Consider the following 27964-nt stretch of genomic DNA (forward strand, 5'->3'; position numbering starts at 1 on the left):
ACTGTCTCTCCTAAGAACATGTACATCCAAAACTCTTCTTATCTCCTACCCTTCCATCCATCACCCTCTCCTGTGTGTACTTATGTTTGACTCTCTTCTTAAACATTGTGTTAACTATCATCAACTCCCTAGACATGTCTCCACCATCAACACTCCACTACTATTTTTTTTCTGGCACTCCACACTCCCTACTCCATCTATTGGTGTCTCCTACCCTAGCATTGAGATCTCCCAATACTGCTACATTGATATTTCTCCATAAACACTCCATGCACTCATTTAAGTCTATCCAAAAAGCCTCCCTTTCCTCTACTCTTCTCACTACCAGGCCCATATGCACTTACAAAGACCCACATCTCCCTCCCCAGTTTCACCATCCACATTAACTTTGAAGAAACCTCCTTCCACTCCACCACATTATATTGGTAATCTAAAAAAATTACATTGGACCTGGGGAGGGGGAGATCTTATCTGGTAATCATGAGAGAGCAAATGCCAAATCAAAATGGCAGTGTTGAGGGGCATCTTGATCTTCTTCCTCAAAGCGCATGATGTCACACAGACAATAGTTTTTTACTTAGGAGTGACTGCACATGTTGCTCCATATACAACTTGCCCCCACATTACCCTACATATGCTTATATACATGTGATTCACCTTGGTCTTTGGATCACGTGTTGGACTCGTAATTGACAGCTATTTCCTTTCTGGAAGAGAGCTCAGAGCTCGTATGACCGATCTATGGGTAATGCTATGACCTTACATGCACACACACCCCCAAGAGTTGGAGTAATGACTCGAACCGCAGCGATACTGAAATAATTTCAGCCCTGGGCAGGATTCGAACCAGGTACCGCTGTACTGACAGTCTGGGACTCTACCAACTGCTCCACCGAGTCGTGTATCTAACTGTAGTATGCACTAGAGGAGCAATTTTCATAGGGTTCTGTCTCTTATTCTCCAATTCATCATATCTAGCTTCAAATTCATGTATGGTTCCAACTTGGTCTATATCCTTATTTTCTAAATATTATACTTGTGTGAAATTGTTTAATGTGACAAACATCACCTCTTGGACTCTCAGAGAGGATGGTTGCCTCCTTACAAAGGACTTTTTGAAGTAGAGAATTTAATGTAGTATGCCCTTATTTCATATATGTGCAAGTAAGTATAGTACTTAGTTAAGAAATTCTAGATAAAGGAAAAAAAATATATATATATATATATCTGGACATAATTTATTCACATACATTCACCAAGCACCCAACACCTCTACATAACTACAGGGACATCTCAACCCAATACAACTTGAAGAATATTTGGTTTCTAAAACTTTGGTAAAAACAAGGTTAGAAATATAAATACTTATTCTATTTAAATTAAGGTAAAGCACAAATACAATTCACAACTCTCCAAATACTTAGGGAAAATGCAAGTTGAAATGAATTCTACACATTATTTCTGGTAAAATGTCAATATTTAAAAGTGATTTTCACATACTAGATGAAGCCTTGTCAGAACTGATGCAATTTTATGTTAGAAAGGGGTGCTACTTCTTGTGATAATAAATACGTACACTCATGTTTGTGTTGGTCTTGTAATAAATAAAAATGCAGGAAATAATACTTATGAGGTGTTTGTTCATCACTGGCATGTATGCAGCAGTAAAAAACTGTTCAGCTATTTGTTCGCAGGACTGACCTAGAATTATGTGCTTTCAGCAGTCCATGAACTACTTAAATATAGCATAATATAGTATATATGTATTTGTAACAACATTGTGTAACAAATCCTTTAAACAACCAACAAGCAGCATATTTCATTGCTTTCAACAGAACTTTGATAGAACTGGGTTTGGAATGAGAGTATGTCTCCAGTCTGCATCTCTTTGTCTAATGGTCTCTAGTGTGAAAATGTCTACTGAAAGTGGGGCTTGACTTTCTCAAAGACATCCTCAGGAGAACTAGTGGCTTCAATGATTTTCACAGCATTCTCCTTCTTATAATGTTCAATGATAGGCATTGTAGCATTCATGTAGGTATCAAAACGCTTTTTAAGTGATTCAATATTATCATCTGACCTTCCTGAACCAGCTGCTCCACGGTCTAGACAACGCTGGGTACAAACCTGGAAAAGAAAAAATGAAAGAAAAGGAAGGAAAAGGAAAAATGTTCTGATATCAGAATTAAAGACTTAAGATGTACTGAATTATCTAAGTGGGTATCATGACTATTCATTCTATCCAAGTAATAAAACTAACCAAATGACTCTACCATTGTATTATGTACAAACCATGGTGCCATTTCAACTTACATCAAGTGGGCAGTTGAAGAAAAGTACAAACTTGAGATTTACTTTCTCCCCCATCTCTTTGTTCCAGCCATCTAGATTATTCTGGTTACGTGGGAAGCCATCAATCAAGAAGTTCTCTTTGCCTGATTTCTTAGAAATAAATAAAAAAAAATTCTCCATTAACAGCAGTCACAAATCACAAACAAGTTACTTTTTCCTCCAGACTTTAGTTCTCCTGAAACCTCTAGTATTCTACTCTATGACCTATGTACAGTGGTAACTCAGAATTTTAATTTAATTTGTTAACCACTTCAGTACGGGACTTAAATCTCGCGGGCAGCAGCCAATGCCAGCCGTATGACGTAACATAATAATATTCGCATCATAAAATATAGTCGCCGCTTATATCGATTGTCCTCTCTTTCACCCGCGAATTTTGAAAACCACAGAGAATGGGATTCAGGGCGCATTTGGGAGAATGTAAAAACACAGGGGCGACTACAATAAATATAATCAAGACGCCGATATGGCAGCGTCGCGAATCCACTTGCTCCTCATGACGCCTACGTGTGCGGCACCGTATGGAAGGGGTTAAGAATATATCTGTGGATATGCTGTGTCTTGCTACATTGCTCCTAACCCAGGGCAATGGGCAAGATGCAGGGATGACCCATCATCCAGGAGAAGCCAAGAAAAGAGGGAGGGAGGGAGGGGTGATGAATGGGAGTGGAGTATGTGGGAATGAAATGAGTGGGGATGGATTTATGCCTTTGACCTTGGTTACCTCCCTTGTAAGGGGGAAAAAGCTGTTAGTATATGTATTGTATGTAAGAATATATGAATATAAGAATGAAGGAGACTACAAAAGACCATAAGGCTTATACTAGGCAGTTCCATGTTTCTGGAGGCCATATGAATTCTAAAAAGTTTGGGTTCTCAATACATTTCCTCTTAGTCTGAACATTAATGTAACATGTACAGCACATCAAAGGGTTACTTTTCATATTTCAATTCTAAGATAATATCTTTTCATTGAAGCATATCAGCAGAATGTGCTCTCATATGATACAATGGTCTTTATACGAGGTAAAAAAAAAAAAAAAAAATATATATATATATATATATATATATATGATCCTCTTCTATCTCTATAGTTCCTTTGTTAATACTCTCCACTGATCTAATTTGATATACTACCCCCTTCCATTAAAAAAAAAAAAAAAAAAAAAAAAAAAAAAAAATATATATATATATATATATATATATATATATATGATCCTCTTCTATCTCTATAGTTCCTTTGTTAATACTCTCCACTGATCTAATTTGATATACTACCCCCTTCCATAATTTCAAATACAAACTAACCCCCATAGTGCTCTCAGGTACAGTCGAACCTCGAAAGCCTGGACCCCAAATGCCCGGACCCTCGTATGACCGGTCGAAATGAACAAAGGGTGGACTTTTCAAGCAAAGTTCCCTATTTGTCCGGTAGGTGGAAGCGACGGCCGTACACGTGTACTCAAATCCAGCCCAGTCAACCCGCCACCAGGGCTGCCGTTTCGTAGAATTTTGTACCAAAACGTAGTAAAATAGCGGCATGTGGCAACTGCACAAGGACATGAGGAAATTTTTTCTACATATCAGCGGGCTGTTAAAAACGTTCAAAAACTCAAACTTTTGTTTAAAAATCATAAAACTAGTTATCAAATAATAAATGGTACATCAAAATATGACTTTTATTGGTAATTGTGTTACTTATAAAATATTATACCCCAAAAGATACATTTTTACCATGTAGAAAAAATTCTACGCTAAAGTTTCAGCTTTCTTTTAGCGATAATATAATTTTTTTTTTTTTTTTTATATCTTACTGAATATGTTAGGGCATGGGGGCCTTATATACATTCAAGAATAAAAAAAACTAGAACCAACATTTTGTCAAAGTTTGACGAGTATATCTTGCTATGAAAGTCTGCCCTGGTATGGCAACACTCCCATTCTGCACGGAAGTGTAGAAAACGCGGCAACCCTGGCCGCCACCACTGTCCTGTGTGCATACCTTCTGATATTTACAGTGTACGTAATAAAAAATACAGTACAGTACACTGTATATACAGTACATTTACATGCCTGTATTAGTTATTATTACAGAATTATTAGTATTATAGCATTATTATTACAGTATTGTTATTATTACAGTGTTAGAGTATTATTCTTATGTGTTTCTATGCCATATCATACATTACCTATACGTATACCGCTATGAAAATCTACGGGTGTTAGGGCGATATTTTCGATGATCGGACGTTTGGCATGACCGGACCACCCTTTCCCCCAATTAGTCCGGGCTTTTGAGGTTTGACTGTACTTGACTAATTCAGCATCACCAAGTATTATTACAAATTTATGTATTTTGTAGATTTTTATTTTCTTAAAGCATTTCAACAATAAAAATACACCTTAAGGATTTTATCTCACAGAAAACTGATTGGAAAAGGGATCAATTTGATCAGAATACAGTGACAATTATATTGTAAATACCATCATGGCTCTTTCCAGGAGACTGCAAGTAATCTCCACTGGTACGATGGTGCCATTCTTGATATGGTTTTCAATGAGTTCTCCATATTGACTTCCTGGTTTTGATCTCTCTTCACGCAGCAGGTCACCAGCTGAAAGATGGACATAACCAAACTCCTGCAATTTGGCAGAGAGAAAAGTATGAGGATAATTACTGTTGCAAAATATTGAAGAACATATTAATAGAGATCTTTAAAGACAATGGATGGGGAACTCAATTAGTGGGGAAATCCAACATGGCTGGAAGACAAAAATACATATGCATACAGGAAACTACACTCTTTACAGATGATGCAATATTCATTAGAGAAAGTGAAAAAAGAAGAGTAGATAACAAACTGACTTGACCCATCATCCATGAGGAGCTAAGATGAGAGGGAAGAAAGGGTGGTGGGTGGGAGTGAAATGAGTAGGAGTGGGTATTTGTCTTCCGACTTGGCTACCTCCCATGTTAGGGGGAAAAAGCCCTCTTGTATACAACCGAATATAATTTTTTGAGAGAAATAGAAATTATGGGTAAACATCACAAAGAATAATGTAAGAAGGAGAACAAGAAGAAGAAGATGATGACAAAGAAATGATAATGACACTACAGCCTTTAGCCTTTTTACTGCTAATAATGAATTGCACATTCATTTGGACTGTGGCCACATGATTTTATCCACCTTTAGAATTGGATTCTAAAGGAGTGCAACGAAGAACTAACAGACAAAATACACATCTTAATAAACAGCTCACTCAAAGAAGGAAAGATACCCAAGGACTGGAAAAACGCTAACATTGTACCAATATATAAAGGAGGAAACAAGGAAGAACCCACCAACTATAGGCCAGTATCACTAACAAGCACTATAGCCAAAATTTGTGAGAAAATAATCAAGAATAGATGGGTAAAACATCTGGAAGACAACAACATATTAAACCCAAGACAATTCGGGTTCAGACAAGGAAGATCATGTACCACAAACTTAATATGCTTTTACTCGAGACTAATAGACATAGTGCAAGAAAGAAATGGATGGGCTGATTGTGCATTCCTAGACTTGCAAAAAGCCTTTGACAAAGTACCACACAGAAAATTACTAAAAAAACTGGAACACATAGGAGGGATACAAGGAAACCTACTAAAATGGATGGAGGACTTTCTGACTGGTAGAAAGATGAGAGTAGTGCTCAGAGAAAAATATTCAGATTGGAAAGAGGTGATCAGTGGAGTACCGCAAGGATCTGTACTGGCACCAATAATGTTTGCTATCTATATGAATGACATGGACAAGGACGTGAACTGCTACATGAGCTTCTTTGCTGATGACGCCAAACTGTTAAGGAAAGTAGAAACTGATGAGGACTGTGAAGCACTGCAAGAAGACCTAAATAGGGTATGGAACTGGAGTCAGAAATGGGAAGTGGACTTTAATACTAAGAAGTGTAGCATAATGGAGTTTGGAAAAAGCAAAAACAGAATATCAGGAAAATATACAATTGGAACCAAGGAAGTAAAGAAAGTAGGATCCGAAAAAGATTTGGGTGTAATTATCACGAACGACTTGTCCTATGATATACAGATTAACAAAATTGTCGGGGAGACTTACAACTTGCTAAGATCAATAAAAGTGGCATTTACATACTTGGATGAAGACATGATAAAAAAAATATTGGTTACATTGATAAGGCCTAGATTAGAGTATGCGGCGACATTGTGGTCCCCCAGTACCAAAAAGAATATAAAGAAAATAGAAAGAATCCAAAGAGCAGCTACAAAAATGGCACCTGCACTTGCAAACCTATCATACGAGGAGAGATTGGCTAAACTGGAATTACCGACACTGGAGCAAAGAAGAGAGAGAGGTGACCTATTGACCATCTACAGAATCATGAAAGGCACAGAGATACTTGATAGAGAGAACTTACTTAACTGGGACAAAAGAAACACAAGAGGACATGGTAAGAAAATAAAAAAACATAGCTATAGAAGAGAACTGAAGAAAAACAGTTTTCCACATAGAGTTTTGGACACTTGGAACAAACTGGATAATGAAATAGTATGCGCAAAAATCATTCATGAGTTTAAAAACAAACTAGACACTGCGAGATACAATGGCGGGACAACACGAGCATAGCTCCCCTTCCCGCAAAATACAACTAGGTAAATACCTGATGGAAACTTCCTGTGCAATGTATGGGCTAAGACAAGATTAATTAACACTTTCATGGCTATTATAACTTGTACCTTTATTTTAGCTGGTGATTGGTGATTTCTATCTAGCTGGGGGGAACCTCAGTGTTAAAAAAAAAATTGAGAAGGATCCTTAAACCCATGAAAAGGGTTGCCAATTCATTCACTACTTTCCCTTTTTTCTTCTCTTTTCATTCCTTCATTACTCGTATATCTTCTTCAGTTTTCCTGAGAACAGCACTGGCAGTCTATATGAGATGCTCCATCTCTAAGCCCCAAAGACATCCATACCTCTCCTGTATCAGTCAATCCACTGACATCCCAGGTCAATCTTACAGGAAAGGTCTCCTGGTACTGTTAATGGCTTCTGATTTGGCCTACATGTCATTGAGGATATGTTGTGCTACTATTTGGATTGGGTGAGAATTGGGCAATATAAGATGAGGTGTTCAAAGTCTTGTGTGTGGTGACTGTATCTTGATGTGCCCAATTTTCTTTGTCAAGCAGAAGTTTACACATGGCAGGTAACTTACACACTTGACTTGCCTCTCAACTTGCCCAGTGTAAAAGAGGTATGCAGGGTGGTGGCCTGAGCATATTCCTGCCACTGTGGTTCTTCCCTGTTGGTTGGAGGGGGGGGGGGTGATTTCTCAGATGGGCTATTGTCTGGGGGATTATGGTGTAATACTGGTTTTGGAGATTTGTCTTCAAATGTTTGCTTTAAGATCTGTGTATGTATGTGTTTTTGTCTAGACATGTTCTGGGTTGTAGTGGAAGGTTGCATATATCTGTGTAATGTGCACAAAAAAAAAAAAAAAAAAAAAAAAAAAAAAAAAAAAAAAAAAAAAAAAAAAAAAAAAAAAAAAAAAATCAGATATTTTTCTAACAGACCTCGTATATGAATGTATGATTGATGAGGAAAAAAAGAGATGGTACCCCACAAGTGTAGCTCCTTTCCTGTATTTTACAATTAAGTCAATATGCAAACACATTAATTTGTGAAACAAATTAGAAAATCAGTCCAAGTAGACAACATAAATAAATTCAACACCAATTCTGAAAAATGGATGCACAAAGCTTTATCCTGTATGATTAGGTAAATACTGTACACACACACACACACACACAAAATGATGCAATATCCTGCAATTTTGATCAGATGGAAGGTTGATAAATCTATACAAAATTCAATTTCAGGCAATGCATGCTAGGTGCAAAAGTCCAGGACTAAATATGCTGCTACAATATGGTACATGAATACGAGTATAAGCATGATTTTCTATTCATAAGGAAAAAAATATACTTCTAGATCTGACCTGAAAACAACGTTTTATAACTAAAGTAATACCTATCTTGAAATATACAAATCCAGTAGGACAGACTGCACTTACAAGTACTTAAGAATTATATTCTGAAATACAACTTGTTTAAAAAATATCTTGTTTACACACTGACCCATTTCATATATAAAAACTATTACAACATTTATTTAATTGTTACAAACCTTTAATCTGCTGCCCCTCCCATATGAATGCTACTGTACTGTAACCTACTGATAAGTATTTAAGCAACTAACAGGAACTTCATGGTCAATTAGTTTAATTCCTAGCCTCAGAGCCCCCTTCAGAAGAACTACAGCATCTGGAAAGCCAGCAATATCTTCTAGATGGATCTGATCTTGTGGTCACCCTCAATGGGTGAAGAAAGGTGGGCTCTACCTCTAGGAGATAGATTTACCAACCTCTCACCTGTAGATGCCACCAATTCAGTCATTACATCATACACAATTGGGTGACTTGAAAAAGGATGAAAATGATGACAGAACTAATGACTGTTATTGAAAGTGATGAATTTCAAACATCCACCCACAATAATTTGGTGCAGTTATTAAAGGATTAAAGGGTGTACAAGGGAAGGGAAACATGGGATTCTAGAAGTGCCTTCAACCAGTTTTGACTTGCATCTTACTCAAGAATCAATGTTATCTAGCGATAGTTAGACCCATCCTTGACTATGCGATACAGTTTTGGTCTCCGTCCTACAAAATGGACATAAATTCACTAGAATCAGTACAGAGAAGAATGACCAAAATGATACATGGACTCGGAAATTTGCCTTACGAAGAGAGGCTTAGGCACCTAAACTTACACTCTCTGGAAAGACGCAGAGTGCGGGGTGATCTAATAGAAGTGTTCAAGTGGATCAAAGGCTATAACAAGGGTGAAGCAAACAAGGTCATCATAATAAAACAACAGGGCAGGACTCGCAGTAATGGGTATAAACTGGACAAATTTAGATTTAAGAAGGAAATAGGCAAGAACTGGTTTACTAGTAGGGTGGTCGATGAATGGAATAAACTTAGTAACCATGTAGTAAGCGCTGAAACTATCAGTTGTTTTAAAAAATGATTAGACAACTTTATGGATGGGGATGACAGGTGGTGATGGATATGGAGCTGCCGAGTGTAGGCCTCATGGTCTCTTGCAGTCTCCTTTATTCTTATGTTCTTATGTTATGAACTGCTGGTGGGTTGACTTACTCTTATAACTGTTATTTCCTTGCTTCTCCTAGTGTTAGAGGCTTCCTGGTTCCTCCCACTCCAGGATAACCCTGCCATGTAATTGGATGCCACGTTTTCTCCTTGTGCACTGCTGTTTTGCCATTGGCCACTTTGGGAAACTGCCCAAGACCAATGGCAAAACAGCAACACATTGGAAGAGACAGTGACATTTAATTGCATGACAAGATCATTCAAGAGAGGGAGGTGCCAGGAACTAGCCTCTAACATTAAGAGAAGCTGGTGAACAGCAGTTATAAAGAGTGAGTCAACCCACCAGCAGTTCATAATACTAACTCCTGAGAAAGAGTCAAAACCGGTTGAGTAGTGTCATCCACCAAAGAAAGGAAATTCCAGTTGAGTTTTCCTTCCCTTGGCATCTCATATCTGTTTGTACATATTCTAGCAGTTATCAAACATAAAACTAATTCTTCCAATTGTTTTTCCTTGGTCAAATCATCCTTGAACTAGGTTTATGTTACCAATACCCACCTTTACAATGTTGGAACACTGTGTTCCTTTGCCAGCACCAGGTCCTCCGAGTACGAAGACAACATTATAGTTGGGAGCCATAGCTAGGCCTAGCCTTCTCACACCTCTGAGAGCTTGCTGGATAAACATAGACCTGTCAATATAGTGTTTGCTATGGTGAAGCATATGATCATGCATACAAAGGTGGATAAACTAAAAGGCTGCTCCATGCTGACCCATTCTTTGAACATAAAATATTGATACATTTTTGAATAACAGCTTGTGGCAGTGCACAGTGAAAACATTGAAAACATGAATATGAAAATCTTTACAATACAACACTTATAAGATGTAATATGATCACCACAGTATATACATTGGAGGTCTTTAAATTTCTGATCTTAGGCTAGCTCATGATAGCTAAGCAGTTTTCACTAAGCTTTCAGCAGCACCACCTTTGCACATGCATCTGTGATATTATAGATAGTGTAGATATTAATGATTAATTCTACTACTTTTTCCAAAAAATAAACTAGACACTAATGGCATAAAAATATAAAGATTATATGACAAATGCTCACAAGCGTGGCTGAGGGTAAAATGAAGCAAGTGAAACTTGTCTATTTGTAGAGACACCACTCTGCACAGAGGAGAAACTCTACTGAAGAGAAACTCTACATGACCCCCTTAAATATACTGTGACTCATGCATGTGAGGCTTTCATTCTGTTCGTTGAAGCTGAAATATCATGAGGAGTATGGCCATGAAGTGGTTGCACATAATGAAATGCCAAAGCTGCAAGGTTGGCAGAAACATGTGTCTGACATTGACATTTCCAGTTAGTCTATGAGTCAGACAACTTTAGGAAAGCTGTTGTTCCTGCAATAGAAAAGATGGAAAAAAGAGGGAATGTTAAGGGCAAGCAGAATAAAAGATACACAGTACAACTGTAAATCATTCAAAACCCTGTGTGAAGGAAAAGGAAACAAAAACAGTCACAAATGTAGAAAAGAGAGAAAGGGGGAAGGAAAGGAGGGATGAGGAGAGGAGAGGATAGAAAGGGAAAGTGAAGAAGAAAGTGACAACAAGAGAGAAAAAGGAGATGAGAGAGAGAGAGAGAGAGAAGAAAGAGAGGTGAGAGAGAGGAGTGAGAAAGAAAGAGAATGAGAGAGGTGAGAGAGAGAGAGAGAGAGAGAGAGAGAGAGAGAGAAAGAGAGAGAGAGGAGATGGAGGGTAGGAAGGAAGGAGGAAGGAAAGGAGGAAGGGAAGAATGGTGAGAGATATGAAGAAAGAGAGAAGAAATTAGAAAGAGGGGTAAGGGAAAAAGGGAGAGGGAAAGGAGAGGGAAAAAGGGAGATAGGTGAAAGACATGGGGGAGAAATAAGGTGGGAGAGAGAGAATAGAGAGATGGGAGTAGGAGACAATGGGGAAGAAAGGGGGGGGGAAAGAAGGGAGAGGTAAGAACTGAGATGGAAGAAGAGAGTGGAAGAGAAAAAAAGGGAGATAAAACGGGGAGGGAAGAGGAAAGAGAGAGTGTGTGAGAGAGAGTGAGAGAGAGAGAGAGAGGGGGGGGAGGGGGGAGTGTGAGTGAGGGGGAAGACCAGGCGACATACTCTTCGAAGTGCCAGCTGTGTCCAACATTCACGGGGAGCCTGAACACGCTCAAGGGTCCCACGTGGAACAAAAGCGCTCCCGTGTTCTTCCCCCGCTGAGTCATAAGCCCTATCGCTCTCAGTCACGCCCATTTATCGAGTCTGTGGTCCAAATGGCGTGCTCTCCTTTGGCCGTACTCAGCACGTGTTTCACATTAAACCACAGACTCGGAGAGCGGTGCATGATACCTCTCTCTCTCTCTCTCTGTATTTACCTGGATGTATTTTACGGGAAGGGGAGCTATGCTCGTAGTGTCCCGTCTTTATATCTCGTTTTATCCAGACTATTTTTAAATTCGTGTATCGTTTTTGCACACACCAGTCTCATCTAACTTGTTCCAAACGTCTATTACCATGTGGGGAAAGCCGTTCTTTTTCAGGTCTCTTCTATAACTTTCTTGACTTTCTGTGTCCTCTTGTATCTCTACTATCCCATAGTTGTATTTTGTGTGTGTGCGTGTGTTTGTGTGCGCGCGCGCGTGGCGTGTGTATTTATTCAATGGTAGTATTTGATGTTAAAGCCGTGCTCATGTCCTGTCTCTTTGCCTCCACTCACCCAACTTTGCCTTAAATTCGTTTATGTTGGGCTGTGTATTCATGCATACACACATACAGTACATGCATTGTTCATATATTGTCTAACCAAAGCAGACGTCGGACTGTTAGACAAGGGAGGAGGTGGGACTACAGAATTGAATATTATGCGGGCACCTAGTTATCTCTTTCCTCCCCTTTTCACATTATATATATATATATATATATATATATATATATATATATATATATATATATATATATATATTTACATTTACACTCGATGTTTCCACGCATTTACACTCCCCCACCCCCCCATCCGACCGACTTCGTTAAGGGCCGATAAGTTGGCATGCTTACGATTGTTAAACTCATTACACACACACACATACACAGAATTATGGAACAAGTCGGATGAAAATAGAATGCAAGCTAACACCAGATATCAATCTAGGGCAACATTTGATGAGTGGGGGCAAATGAGTACATCACCCCGTTTACTACAACAAAGGATATAGTTACACAGAGTTAACAGTATAACAACAAGCGTCTCTACAACCCCTCAGATCTCTCCCCCTTCCTCCCTTACCTTGCCCCCCCCCCCCGTACAGAATACTGGTCACTTTATCTGGTTAATATCTTAGGGACTAGCGACACTCCTATAGACCAGAGTTACACAGCATTGTTTTATTATTGAAGACATATTTCCATTCAAAAACGAATGCTGATCACTTTCAAGTTCTGCCATTCTTCCGTCCTGCTGCCTTAAGGGCCAACACGTCCAAACGGTTTGTCAAACGAGTGTTTATAGTGATGTTTGACCGTGTGAATGGGGTATTTGGTTGTCAAACACGTTTGACAATCGTATTTGACAACCGAATATCCCATTCGCACGATCAAAAATCACTTCAAACACTTGATTGCCAAACCGGGTTTGGCAAACACTTTGATCGTGTAAATGGGCCTTTACAAACTCTTCTTTAGCAGTTCTATAACTCCACCCCTTAGGTACAATGTTGTCCACGAAGACCAAAGCGCTGTTTAGTTCCGACAACATACCCAATCTTTGCCTCCCCTCTTTTTTGATTGTGGCTTCATATATTATATATAGTTAAATTTAATTCTTGTTACTCTGTACATAGGAAATATCTAATTAAGACGAAAACGCTTGGTGCCTCGCCACATCTCCACTTTATTCTTTCTCAGCAATAATTCTCTCGTTTATGAACCACAGTTCCAGTAACTGTTGCTCCATATGGAATTCTTATTCGAAAGTGCGAAGACTAGTGCTCGTGGCTCAGTAAATACAGCCACAGAAACGGTTACAACATCCTGCGTCACTTTCATAAGGTACATACATGTCGACATACGGCACATGCGCACACACAGGCACGCCCATGTACACGCGCACATACACGCAATGCACACATGCAAGTATGCATACGTATTGACGGGCTGGATTATACCCTGTTAGATCCTCTTTTCTTAATCCCAGAAATGAAGCAGAATTAATCCAATTTTGCAGTTTACCGAAGGACTCGAGATAGTAATCTGGATATATAAAAGGAGGTTAAATCCAACTGCAGATACGTCATATTTAACAAGAGACAGAAATAGAGAGAGAAGGGGTGGGGAGAGAAAGAGAGGGGAGATGGAGAGAGCTAGAAAGAGAAGGGGAACGGAAAGAAAGAAAGAAAGAGAGAGAGAGAGAGGGGGGGAAGTGACAAAGAAAGGGAGGGTGGAGAAAAAGAGTGAGAGGGAGAGATGAATATATATATATATATATATATATATATATATATATATATATATATCTATATATATATATATATATCTTGTTGACAGACGAGATTAAATGATATTGCTGTTTCTGCATTATTTATCTTTATCTGGTTAATATCTTAGGGACTAGCGACACTCCTATAGACCATAGTTACACAGCATTATTATTGAAGACATATTTCCATTCAAAAACGAATGCTGATCACTTTCAAGTTCTGCCATTCTTCCGTCCTGCTGCCTTAAGGGCCAACACGTCCAAACGGTTTGTCAAACGAGTGTTTATAGTGATGTTTGACCGTGTGAATGGGGTATTTGGTTATTGCAGAAACAGCAATATCATTTAATCTCGTCTGTCAACAAGAAATATTCTTCCTGGATACACTAATATATATATATATATATATATATATATATATATATATATATATATATATATATATATAAGAGAGAGAGTGAGAGAGAAAGATGGGGCGGAGATCCGGTGGTAGTCAGTGTCGCCGGGTCTATCCAGATCGGATTACGGCGAATGGCGAAAGAAGATATTTAGTCTTATACATTCTGCGGTTACCACAAGACTCCTGACAGTGATGCAGACTGGAACGGCCATCCCAATCAAATCCAGACCCAACGTGAAGCTATCTAGACAGAACAATACGGTACTATGAATTAAACAACTAGAAAAACATACACACGTGTACACGCAGCGGTGATGGTCTATGCATAAAATAAAATATTCAATGAGGGATTAGGCGTAATGGACCTACCATCATTAAAAGAAAGAAGATTGAGAGGTGACCTGGCCGAGGTGTTCACGTCAATAGAGCTGATAAAACCGAAAAAAAAAAAAATCTCTTGCTTTGGGGCAGGAGGGCATCACGAGTCCACAGGAACGAAATGATTACACGCTTGAGGGGTATAGAGTTTTTTCTTTGTCCTTTTTTGGCAGATACATCAGCTCATTGCATGGTCTATAAGAAGGCATATGCCATAAACTAAATGAAAACTAAGTTTGACATGTGGAAATAAAGACGAGTAGAAGGGGTATAGCTTTCCTAACCTTATTCGGTAACACAAACACAGGCTTGCTGGTGTACTGGTTTAGTGATACCGATCTGGCCTCTTATGTAGTCTCAATTTATGGTCCCCACCTACGGATGAAAGGTATCACAGCGCCGCGCCGCTGCAAATCTCGCCCGTTCCCTTAGATAAGCAGTTGGCGTGCGCGTCGCGTGTGGGGAAGGGGACAACGTTACCCATAGACCGGACAACATACTAGATCTGCGTTTTCATTCGGGAGGGTAAAAGCTAAACCAAGACCATGGTGAATCTCCCACTCTAGGGAGATTCTTTTCACGTACGTGACGGAGAACCTCAAATCCTACGGACACGGGAAGCCGAACCCATGTCTCGGCCACATCGACAGGTAGGCCACGAACACGACCAGCAAAGCCTCACCCCAACCGCCTGTCCCTTCTTCCCACCGAAAACATGCATTACGTTATTTTAACTTGCAGCATTTACACATAAACCGTTCGAGTTGTGGTGACCATTTCTTAAGGAGAGAGAGAGAGAGAGAGAGAGAGAAAACGGACACAATACCAATGACCTTTCCCTTTCATAAGGGGGTTATCGTGCATGACTGCAAAAGAATAATACAAAAACACCCTTACTTCCCCCCCCCCCGTCTCGTCGTATATTACGACAATGGATTACGGTGGTGGCAATTTTATCTCCCAATCACAGGATTACGCGGGAGTGGTGTACTAAAGACGGCACAATTTTAAGAACAGCATAAATGATGAAGAGCAAAGGTGGCTCAGCATTCCTCCACGACGAGAAATTTGCCTCCGAATCAGTGGCGGATTCGGGGGTGGGGGGTGGGGTGACTGAAGCCCCCCCTCCCCCAAATTTGTTCTGTCATTATCCCATTGCAGAGATAGAGAAACCTGCCTCGTGTACACAGGTATATAGTAGAAAGCAGTAATACAGACCTATCCCCCCCCTCAGCATTTTTCTCCGTCTGGGGTATTGGCTGCATCTTATTGTGGGGTTCAAAGATGTAGTTGTAGTATGCAGCTGATACTTTAGAGTTTATATGGGGCCCCCGACAGACCAGAGCCACACATCATTTTGTCTGTGATAGAGGAAATCTCTATTCATAAAGAAAAGATGATACTTTATTATACTGAGACTGTCCTTCCGTTATGCTGTCCCCCCACTCTTAATACTGTCCTGTACCACTTCTCTGAATATTCATTTACTGTTTTGCCAAACAATGTGGTAGGGGAGAATGAATACTGCCACCGAGTGACCCCACTTGAGTTGTAAAGGGCAAAGGGAGGGGGACAGGACTAGGCATCCTACTCTCAGTAGCCCCAAAGGGGGCATTCCTTGAAAACACATAGGAGGGTATGGGAGGAGTTTTCCAATCAGAACCCTAAGGTTTAGGTCTTTTAATGTACGTGGATGTGATAAAGTTGAGAGTAAAAGGGAGGAGATGGGCAGTATGTTTGTAAGAAGAAAGATGGATATGCTGGCATCGAGTGAAACAAAGTTGAAAGGGAGGGTATATTTTGAGTTTGGGAGTGTAATTGAGAGGGTGTCAGGAGTGAAGAGAAGACCAGGGAGAGAAGGGGTGGCTATACTAGTAAGTGAAGAGATAGGTAAATGTGTGGTGGAGTGGAAGGAAGTTTCTTCAAGGTTAATGTGGATGAAGGTGAAACTGGAAAGGGAGAAGTGGGTTTTTGTAAGTGTATATAGGTCTGGTAGTGAGAGGAGTGTAGAGGAAGGGGAGGCTCTTTGGATAGATTGAATGCATAGAGGGTTTTGGGAGAAATGTCAATGTAGTGGTATTGGGAGATCTCAATGCTAGGGTAGGAGATGAAGCAATAGACAGACTGGTTGGGAAGTGTGGAGTGCCAGGAAAAAATTGTAGTGGTGAGTTGATGGTGATTTGTCTAGACTAAATAATTGATGGTAGCAAATATAGTATTTAGGAGGAAAGTCAAGCATAAGTACATATGGGAGAGGGTGGTGGATGGAAGGGTGGTAGATAGGGCTTTAATAGACTATACAGTGGTAACTAGAAGAGTAGGAAGAGTTTTGGATGCACATGTTCTTAGAGGAGAGAGTGGGGGAATATCAGATCATTTTTGGTGGAAGGTAAGTTGAGAGTGGAGGATGGATGGAGAAAGAGGAAAAGGGCAGAAGGTAGGGAGGTGCTTAAAGTAAACTGCTTAAATAAGAAAGAAAAGGAGAAGGAGTACAAGAAGAAGCTGAGAGAAGAGTGGGAGGGAGTGAAGGATACCATAGAATTAGGAGTGGAGGAATGGGGATGTTTCAAGGAGGAAGTCACAAGGTGTGCAAAGATGGAGTGTGGAACAAGGAGGACAGGGGAAACAGAGGAAAGGGTGGTGAGTTGTGGATGATGATGCAAAGAAGGTTGGAGAAGAGATGAAGTGAGCATTCACAGATTGGTTACAAAACAGGATGAGAGTAGCATATGAGAGGTTCAAAGAGAGAAGAAGTAAAGCAAAATATAGAGGAGGCAAAGAGGAGAGCATGTGTGAAATGGAGTAAAAGCATGATATTTTTTTTTTTACATACATACATATACCAAGGCTTTTTCCCCCTTCCAAGGGAGGTAGCCAAAAAGGGAAAGGCATAAAAACACTCCCACCCATTTCATCCCTAAATACACTCCACACCCCTCCCACCCTCCCTCTCATCTGAGCACCTCCTGGATGACGGGTCATCCCTGCACCCTGCCCACCGCCCTGGGTCAGAAGCAGTGTCGCAAGACACAGTACATCCACAGCAAGGCCGCTTCATTTAATCGGCGACCCCCCCCTCTCCGTCCCCCTTTGCATATAAGGCGAGGACGGGGAGAAATCCCTTCGGGCTGCGTCAAAATTTACTCACACATACTACCCCACCCCCACCCCACCGCCCATTCCTCCTCATGCGGTCACAACATCATCCATATACAACCATTCTCCACTCACCTCTGTCTTCCGTCCTCTCCCTTCCTTCCTCAACAGACATTCCCCTCTTCCCCAAAGCCCCCTTCACCCCATCCATCCACCTCATCCTAGGACGTCCCCTCATGTTCACTCCCTCCACATCTGCCTTCCATACCTCTTTTACTAGTCTTTCTTCACTCATTCTTTCCATGTGTCCAAACCATCCTAATATTCTTTCATCAACCCTATCTCCCAAATCCTTTTTCACCCCTGTTCTCCTCCTCACCTCCTCATTTCTCACTCTATCCAGCCTAGTAACCCCCACCATACTTCTCAGACACCTCATCTCAAACACATTCAAACTCCTTCTCTCTTCTTCTCTTATGTTCCACGTTTCTGCCCTATACAGTGCTGTTGGCACAATCACTCCTTCATACAGTCTCCTCTTCGCATCCATTCCCAAATGCCTATTCCTCATTACACTCTTTAAACCACCAAGGCATTTACTCGCTTCTCTCAATCTACATTCTACCTCCACCTTCACTCCACCTTTTCCTGCTACACTTGCACCCAAGTATCTAAAACTATCCACTTCCTCCAGTCGCTCTCCCTTAATATTCACTTCCAGTCTACTGCCACTTTCACCCCTTGTACATCTCATCACCTTACTTTTACCCACATTTATCTTTAGCTTTCTTCTATCACATACTCTCCCAAACTCTGCCACCAGCTTCCTCAATCCCTCCTCTGACCCTGCCACAAGCGCAGTGTCATCCGCAAACAACAGCTGGCTCACCTCCCACTTTTCTCCATTTTCTTTAACCATCTCCAATCCCTGACCCACTACCCTTGCATTCACCTCTCGCACCACCCCATCCATGTATAAGTTGAACAGCCAGGGCGACATAACGCATCCTTGACGAAGTCCCACCTTTACTTTAAACCACTCACTCTCTCCATTTCTAATCCTGACACATGCTCTACTACTCTCATAAAAACTCTTGACAGCCCCCAAAAGCTTTCCTCCTATCCCATAAATCTGCATAACCTCCCACAGTGCCTTTCTGTCTACCCTATCATAAGCCTTTTCCAGATCCATAAAAGCCCAAAAAACATCCTTCCCCTTTCCTATAGCTTTCTCACATATCTGTCTTACCACAAAGATTTGATCTACACAACCTCTACCTGTCCTAAATCCACACTGTTCCTCACCAATTACTCCTGTTCCTCTCCTAATCCTCTCAATTAAGATCCTCCCATAAGCCTTCCCTACTACACTTAACAGGCTAATCCCTCTGAAACTACTACATTCACACTTGTCCCCTTTTCCCTTGTAAAGAGGAACTATACAGGCACTTCTCCAGTCCTCCGGTACTCTACCCTCTCTCCAGCAAACATTAAATAACCTCACCAACCAGTCCACCATCACTGAACCTCCCTTTTTCAGACATTCTGCATGGCATCCATCCAGACCAGGTGCCTTACCTGCTTTCATCATCTTTACAACTGCCTTCACCTCATCCTTCCTTATTTCTCCTCCATTCTCCTCACTCATCACTCTCATTTTCTTCGCATTTCCCACTGCAGCTATCTTTCCTTCCCTATCCTCCTTCACATTTAGCAACTCCCTAAAATATTCTGCCCATCTTCCCCTTACTGCCATCTCTTCCATTATCATCTCTCCATCTGTACCTTTTACCTTTTCTTCCCTACTTGATTTGCCTCCTCTTCCTCTCTTAATTTCTTTCCAAAACATCTTTTTATTTCTTTCAAAATTTTCTGTCATACTCCTACCCCATTTCACATCTGCTCTCCTCTTTGCCTCCTTTACCTTTTGCTTTACTTCTCTTTTCTTTTCTTTGTACGTCTCATATGACTCCCCCGTCCTCTTTTGTAACCAATCTGTGAATGCTCGCTTCTTCTCTTCTACAACCTTCTTTGTTTCCTCATCCCACCATTCACTACCCTTTCTTCTATTTCCCCCTGTCCTTCTTGTTCCACACACCATCCTTGCACACTTTAAGACTCCCTCCTTGAACCATCCCCATTCCTCCTCCACACCCATCTCTGCTCTATCCTTTACTCCCTCCCACTCCTCCTTCAGCTTCTTTTCGTACTCCTTCTCCTTTTCCTTTTCATTCAAGGAGTTCACTCTAAGAACCTCCCTACCTTTTGTCCCTTTCCTCTTTCTCCATCTATCCTCCACTCTCAGCTTACCTTCCACCAAAAAATGATCAGATATTCCCCCACCCTCTCCCCTTAGCACATGTACATCCTTAACTCTTCCTATCATAATCCTATTTACCACTACATAATCCATTAGCGCTCTATCTACCACCCTTCCATCCACCACCCTCTCCCATGTGTACTTATGCTTGACTTTCTTCCGAAACACTGTATTTGCTATCATCAACTCTCTTTTTAGACACATTTCCACCATCAACTCTCCACTACGATTCTTTCCTGGAACTCCACACTTCCCAACCACTCCATCGATTGGACCATTTCCCACCCTAGCATTAAGGTCTCCCAGTACTATTACATTGACATGTCTTCCTAAACCCTCTATGCACTCATTTAAATCTATCCAAAAGGCCTCCCTTTCTTCCACGCTCTTCTCACTGCCAGGCCCATATGCACTTACAAAGACCCACATCTCCTTTCCCAGTTTCACCTTCATCCACATTATCCTTGAGGAAACCTCCTTCCACTCCACTACCTGTTTACCTATCTCCTCACTTACTAGAATAGCCACCCCTTCCCTCCCTCGCCCTCTCTTCACTCCTGATAACCTCCCACTTACACTCCCAAACTTACACTCACCCTTCCCTTTCAACTTAGTTTCACTCAAAGCCAACACATCCATCTTTCTTCTCACAAACATACTACCTATCTCTTCCCTTTTACTCTCATCTGTACCACATCCACGCACATTAAAAGACCCAAACCTTAGGGTGCTGGCCCGAGGCCCTCCAGCACCCCTTATGCCTTCACTTTTCTTTTTAGGAATATGCCCCGTGGGGCTACAGGGAGAAGGATGCCTAGTCCCTCTCCCCGTCCCTTTCTTCTCGCCTCTTACGATCCAAGTGGGAAACTTGGTGGCAGTATTCTTTTCCCCCACCACAGGGAATTCCCCCATCACAGAAAGAGAATACTCAGAGAAATGGTACAGGACAGCAACAAGGGGTTGGGGGACAGCATAACGGAGGGACAGTCGTAGTATAAATGTGTCATAATTTCTTCTATCATAGACAAAATGATGTGTGGCTCTGGTCCGTAGGGGCGCCCCATATAGACCCTAAAGTATCGACTGCATGCTACTTTGCCACAATAACAAGCAGCCAATACCCCAGATGGAAAGTAATAAAAAGATGTTTTGGAAGCAAATTGAGAGAGGAAGAGGGGGCAAATAAAGTAGAAAAGGTAAAAGGTGTAGATGGAGAGATGATAACGGAAGAGAGCAGTAAAAGGAAGAGGGGCAGAGTATTTTAGGGAGTTGCTAAATGCGAAGAAGGATAGGGAGCTGCTGTTGGAAGTCTTAAGAAAATGACAGTAATGAGGAAAATGGAGAAATAAGGAAAGATGAAGTGAAAGCAGTTATTAAAATGAAAGCAAGTAAGGCACATGGGTTGGATGGGTGTTAGGCAGTGTCTAGAAAAGGGAGGTACAATGATGGTGGACTGGCTGGTGAGGTTGTTTAATGCTTGTCTAAAAGAGGGTAGAGAGTTAGAGGACTAGAGGAGTCCCTTTATTGTTCTGCTTTATGAAGGAAAAGGTGACAAGTGTGAGTGTAGTAGTTTCAGAGGGATCAGTTTGTTGAGTGTAGTTGGGAAGACTTATGGGAGGATTTCGGTTGAAAGGATTAGGAAGGGAACAGAGGGAGTACCCGGTAATTGGTGAGGAACAGTGTGAGTTTAGGACAAGTAGGGGTTGTGTGGTTACATTTTTTGTGGTAAAGCAAATATGTGAGAAAATTTTAGGAAAAGGTAAGGATGTTTTGGAGCCTTTATGGATTTAGAAAAGGCTTATGACAGGGTAGACAGGAAGGCACTGTGGGAGGTATTGCAGATATATGGGATAGGAGGAAAGCTGTTAAGAGCACTCAAGAGTTTTTATGAGAGTAGTAGAGCCTGTAATTGATTTAGAAATGTACAGTGTGAGTGGTTTGAGGTAAAGGTAGGACTTTGCCTGGGATATGTTATGTTGCCTTGACTGTTCAATTTATACATGGATGGAGTCATGCGAGAGGTAAATGCAAGGGTAATGGGCTGGGGTTTGGAGATGTTTAAACAAAATGGAGAAAAATGGGAGATAAGCCAGTTGTTTGCTGACAACACTGCACTTGTAGCAGGATCAGAGGAAGGATTAAATATGTTAGTGATGGAGTTTGAGAAGGTGCGCAAATGGAAGTTGAAGATAAATGTGGATAAAAGGTGATGAGAGATACAAGGGGTGTGGATGACAGCAAATTGGAAGTATTAAAGAAGAGAGACTGGAGAAAGTGGATAGTTTAAGATACTTGGGTGCAAATGTGGCAGGTAAGGGAGGAGTGGAGGTGGAGGTAGAATGTTGAGAGAAGCAAGTAAATGCCTTAGGGGATTAAAAAGTGTAATGAGAAAGACATTTGGGAATGGATGCTAAGAGATTGTATAAAGGAATGATTGTGCCAACAGCACTCTATGGGGAGGATTTTGGTTCTGTGATATTCTATTTGGGTAGTTTTAGTGTATACATTTAGTATTCACGAGGCTTTTTTTGTATTTTATAAGGCGTCTTTGTTTTCTCAATTGAAGATAATTTTGCTTTGGTGGCATTGTCAGGTGTGGTTCTTATGACCTGTTTGTATATTCTGATAAACAAAAATTTCTGTTGATAAAAACTTTATAGGGTTTTGGGGTGTAGTCCCTCCCACAATTTCTTTGCATTGCTTTTCATAGATTTATTTCTCTTAAACAAATTATGTTAAATAATACATTGTTGGAAACTAGCAAAAGTGTTATTGATCTTTAAAATATTGTCTATTGTGCATCAGTGGGTGCCATGTATATTATAATTTACCAAATAGCTTTGATTTTATATTTGTTTTATAATTAGGATTATATCATTCAATGGTCAAAACACATCAAACATGCATTACTTTTCCCAATATAGAGCTATTTTCCCACTACCAAGTTTCAGAATGCAAGACCATTTTTTTTTTTTTTGCTTTCCTTACAAATGTGGGCAAAGTGTTTCCAAATGCTGATGTCTTATTTTTCTCTTAAGATGAGTTTTATTCTGTTGTGGTTATGCTCCTCTGCCTTACAAAATCACAAAATGCTGAGAGAGAGAGAGAGAGAGAACAATGCCAGCATAAATTTTTTCCTCAAGCAACTTGAGGGAGAGTGAATTTATAATTTCCTAACTTAAGCAACCAAGCTCTACTTGTGAGTCTGAATCACAAGCTCCCTGCCTACACATTCTATACCCTCAAAAAGAAGACAAAAGTCAGGAGGGTGATAATGATGAAGGCAGTTCACCAATGTATGGTATTTCTTAAGTTAGATTATATTACGTTAGGTTATACCTGAAAGTAAACATTTCCCATTTTCAACACTTTCAAAATAACAACATTGGTGTACTCTCTATAGATCTATATATGAAATTTAGTATCATTATTATTATTAGTTAAATATTATTTTAGTTGTGCACATCTATGCCATATAGCATTAGAATATTAAATATTAATTTTGTAAATTATAATACATGAACGCAGTATGTGATTTTCTTGGCAGAAATATATAACAAAAAACCTTGCTACAAGCAAATCTGCTAACGAATGAAGCCGCCTAGATACAGTTCTGACACCATGCTGTCGTCTGTCCAGTCTGGTCACTGTCAGTTACACGATGGCTTTCATATTGTGGACCAGGTGTTCTCCAACTCCAGGTGACATTAATAAGTGCTGTTATAAAGACAATATGGCTTCCTTGGACTTTATGAGAGAACACGGGTTTCTACCGTCGTCTGTTAATTACCTGAAGTACAATAATAATATGGCCGTCAGCATCCGTGACGACGACGACCCGGATGATCTTTAGAATTTGAGGTACCGAATTACTAAATATAGGTTAGGTTACGTAGGTTAGGTAGTTTAGGTTAGAATTGACAAATTTATCCTTTCATTTCTTTGACCTCGGCACCTATCAAAACAAACAGGGCGTATCATTCAATCACCGCAGCTTTGTTTGTTAGTAAATCGGTTTTAGCAAATTTTTGTTATTGATTTCCAAGAAAATTGCATATCACATTGATGTATTATAATTTACAAAATTAATAATTAATTTTCTATTGCTATATCAAGTAGATGTACACAACAAAAAATTTACTATTAGTTATGTCAATATTCTATTGAAAAATATTTCCTTAGAAACATAATTGGTATGCATGATTACTACCCAATACCAGGCATTTATCAACCTGTGTTTGCTACAGATGTTAACACACTCATCCCACTTTTTAATGAAAAAATTCAGATGGGGGGGGGGCATATATTAGTCTGATATTTCAGTGCCCAAAGCCCAAAATTAGTAAAAACCTATAAATTAAATATATATGTACACTATAATATAAAGTCTATATATTTTGCATGTTTTAATTCAATACCAGACTTACTGTAACTATGCACTGTAAAAATGGGTTCTTGATATACTATGATTGTATGGTGGGGGACTTAAAAATTTACTGAGTCACTGAATTTTGTCCATTGGTTCTAAAATCTGTTAAATGGGTGTTGTTTAATCATGGGATGATGGGCCGTGAATGTACCTATTCTATTTGTAAATTTTCAGTTAGGTCCTTGAGGCATGGGCTGAAGGGCATAAAGTGTGCATCCAAATAATGAGGCCTGGGAATCTATGTCTTTTGTTTAATAGATGTTGTTTACACAATTCAATTACCAGCTTCAACTTCTTCAGTCAAAAGGTAGACTAGGAACAGTTACAACAGGATCTCATGAAGATTGACTGGAAGTTGGCACTGCAGGAAACTGATCCCAACACCATTCTCAACACACTATTGAGGATTTTGCTGGAGGTGTGTACTGCCTATGTGCCACGAAAAAGCAACAAAAAGGATCACAGGTACTCCATCCTGCGCGACAAGAAAATCCTCATGCGAAAGCGTGCCAACCTCAACCTAAAACTCATTAAAAGTAGCAATGAGACCCAAAGGCTCTCAATCTCCTCAAAAATAGAGGACATAGAGCAGAAAATCAAACACTCACACGAGGAGCAGAGAAGAACGAAGGAATACCAAGCTATAGAAAATATAAGGCACAATCTGAAATCCTTCTACAGCTACTGTAAGAAATTCCTGAAAACCAAGTCACAGATTGGGCCCCTAGTGACTGAACAAGGAACCATAACAGATGACCTGCAGGAAACCTGCCAGATGCTGGCACACCAATACAACAGTGTGTTCAGCATACCAAAGACACAGATGGAAATTCTCAATCCCACAACCTTTTTCAACAAGGTGACTACGAACCTGAACCAGCTTACCGACATTCAAGTGACAATAGGGGACATCAAAAAGGCAATAAAGAAGCTCAGGATTAACTCGGCCGCTGGACCAGACAGCATTCCGGCAATCCTACTCCTACAATGCAGCGAGGTCTTGGCAGTGCCAATCCATATGTTGTGGCTAGCCTCCCTAGATAAAGGAGAGATCCCGGCACTACTAAAACAAGCCATCATAAGCCCAATATACAAAGGAGGAGATTGGACCTTGCCAAAGAACTATTGACCTGTCGCCCTCACGTCCCACATTGTCAAAGTAATTGAGAAATGCGTAAGGGACAAGCTGTTCACACACCTTGAAGTGAATAAATTCATAAAAGAGAATCAGCATGGTTTCAGGAAAGGTCGGTCATGCCTCTCAAACCTACTGGCACACTACGACTGGCTACTATGGAACCTGTCAGAAGAAGGAAATGTTGACGTAGTATTCCTAGACTTTGCCAAAGCCTTCGACAAGGTGGACCACGGTGTCCTCCTCCACAAGGCAAGGGATCTAGGAATCTCAGGGAAGCTAGGAGTCTGGCTTCACAACTTCCTGACAGACCGTACACAAACAGTCACCGTTAATGGTGTGAAGTCCACTGAATCCAAGGTAATAAGCAGAGTACCACAAGGATCTGTACTCGGCCCCCTCCTATTCCTAATCCATATGAATGACATAAATAGGAGTGTGGACTCAACTCTCATGTCTTTTGCTGACGATACCCACATCAGCCGTGCAGTGTAGGAAAGTGGGGACGTGCAACATCTACAAGATGATCTCAACTCAGTTTATGCATGGGCCAACAACAGCAACATGCAATTCAACGAAGAGAAGTTTGAAGTCTTGAGATATGGCACAAACCAAGGCATTAAAGACAACACTGAACTGCACACAGAAAGAGATATGAAAATCACACCCAAAGCCCATGTAAAAAGCCTGGTCATTCACTTAAGTGATGATGCTACTTTCCAGCACCAAATCATGCAGTCAGTGAAAAGAGCAAGAGGAATGGCCAGCTGGGTAATAAGGACTTTCTACTCAAGAGAGGTCCAAGTGATGCTTACCCTCTGGAAGGCGCTTATTCAACCGATCCTGGACTATTGTAGCCAACTCAGGTTGCCACACAAATGCGGAGACATCCAGATGCTTGAAGCTGTCCAAAGGAATTACACCAGGCATATCAGAGGGATGCAAGATCTCAACTATTAGGATTGCCTGGGAGCACTAGGTCTATACTCCTAACAAAGGAGGAGAGAAAGATATAGGGCCATTTACACATGGAAAATCCTAGAGGGACTTGTTCTGGACCCCACATCCTCAACAATCAAGCCATACCACAGTGTAAGGCATGAGTGTAACACTGTAAGTGTGAGAGACAAACTCTCCCATCAAGAGCCCTGGAAAGGATTAAGACCCTACTGGCAACCAGCCTAGGCCATGAGGATCCAAAAATCTTCAACGCCCTCCCAATAGTGAGAGAAAACCGAATGCTTGGTGGACAGCTTCAAACATGCACTGGACAGGTTTCTGCGGAAGGTGCCAGGCAAGCCTCCGGTGCCAGGCTACACTGCCATCAGTAGGTTTTCTCCAAACTCAATACCAGACCAACTGGCCCTCGCGAGGAGGGACAATAGGACTGGCAGCAGCGGTAGTTCACTACAGCTGTGAGGATCGACCTCGGAACTTTACTAAGTAAGTAAAGTAACTGTTGAATGTTTCTTTGATTCATGTTTTCTTGGATGAGCAAGATCCCTTTAGAATAATAATCTGAAAAGTGATTAGTGAAGCTGACAAATGAAAGGACAAGAATGGTTTTATAGTAAGAGTTGATATAATAGCTAGTCAAGTAGAGGGCGCAATATATTCCACTGTATTAAGGGTATATTTGACCTTGACAAGCTGAAAAGAAATTCAGAAAAAAATAATCGATGAAATAATCTGATATCACAAGCATTCCTTTGTTGTTCAATGATGGATATATACATAGGTTATTATACTATGAAACCATGACGCTGACATATTCAACCTTACACTCGCATGCAAACATAATTTGATGATTGAATTGAATTACTTACGTCAAATTACCGAGAAACGAGGCCTACGCTGCCCGGGAGCTGAGCTATTTACCTTCTAGACGTGGTCAAAAAATTCGACTGCAATTGAATGTTCTTTAAAGACTATATTTACAATGTAGCAGTTAATAAAAAAATTATTTTGTCTGAACTCGAAGTTAAAAGTACTAGTTAGCACAATATCTGATTTATCTGACCCTAAATTCATACGCAAAGAACCAATATAGCATCAATTCCGAATTGATGACCAACATTACACGTCAGAAAGCATGCCTTTAATCATTAATCATAAACTAGCGACTGACTTATACACTTAAATACTATAAATGTATACCTATATA

General features: G+C 40.4%; 1 protein-coding gene across 3 annotated transcripts; it reads right to left on the reverse strand.

Annotated features, from left to right (window-relative positions):
* Positions 1-1220: 1220 nt before the first annotated feature.
* On the reverse strand, positions 1221-27785 carry Cmpk (cytidine/uridine monophosphate kinase Dak1). 3 transcript variants are annotated; one of them, XM_076210387.1, is made up of 5 exons: positions 27627-27785; positions 10101-10217; positions 4837-4992; positions 2314-2442; positions 1221-2127 (listed from the first exon to the last, which is right to left on the reverse strand). In XM_076210387.1, the coding sequence occupies exons 2-5, from the start codon at positions 10179-10181 to the stop codon at positions 1918-1920; spliced, it is 576 nt and encodes a 191-aa protein (XP_076066502.1). In that variant the 5' UTR covers positions 10182-10217; positions 27627-27785; the 3' UTR covers positions 1221-1917. The 3 variants fall into 3 exon arrangements, with proteins under 3 accessions (XP_076066502.1, XP_076066500.1, XP_076066503.1); XM_076210385.1 differs by having other exon boundaries at positions 10101-10233; positions 27627-27782; XM_076210388.1 differs by lacking the exon at positions 27627-27785 and adding an exon at positions 10661-10779.
* Between the last annotated feature and the right edge of the window lie 179 nt (positions 27786-27964).

This window comes from Oratosquilla oratoria, chromosome 27 (genome assembly GCF_046742065.1).
Source record: "Oratosquilla oratoria isolate Oo_2021 chromosome 27, ASM4674206v1, whole genome shotgun sequence".
In the NCBI taxonomy this organism is placed as follows: Eukaryota; Metazoa; Arthropoda; class Malacostraca; order Stomatopoda; family Squillidae; genus Oratosquilla; species Oratosquilla oratoria.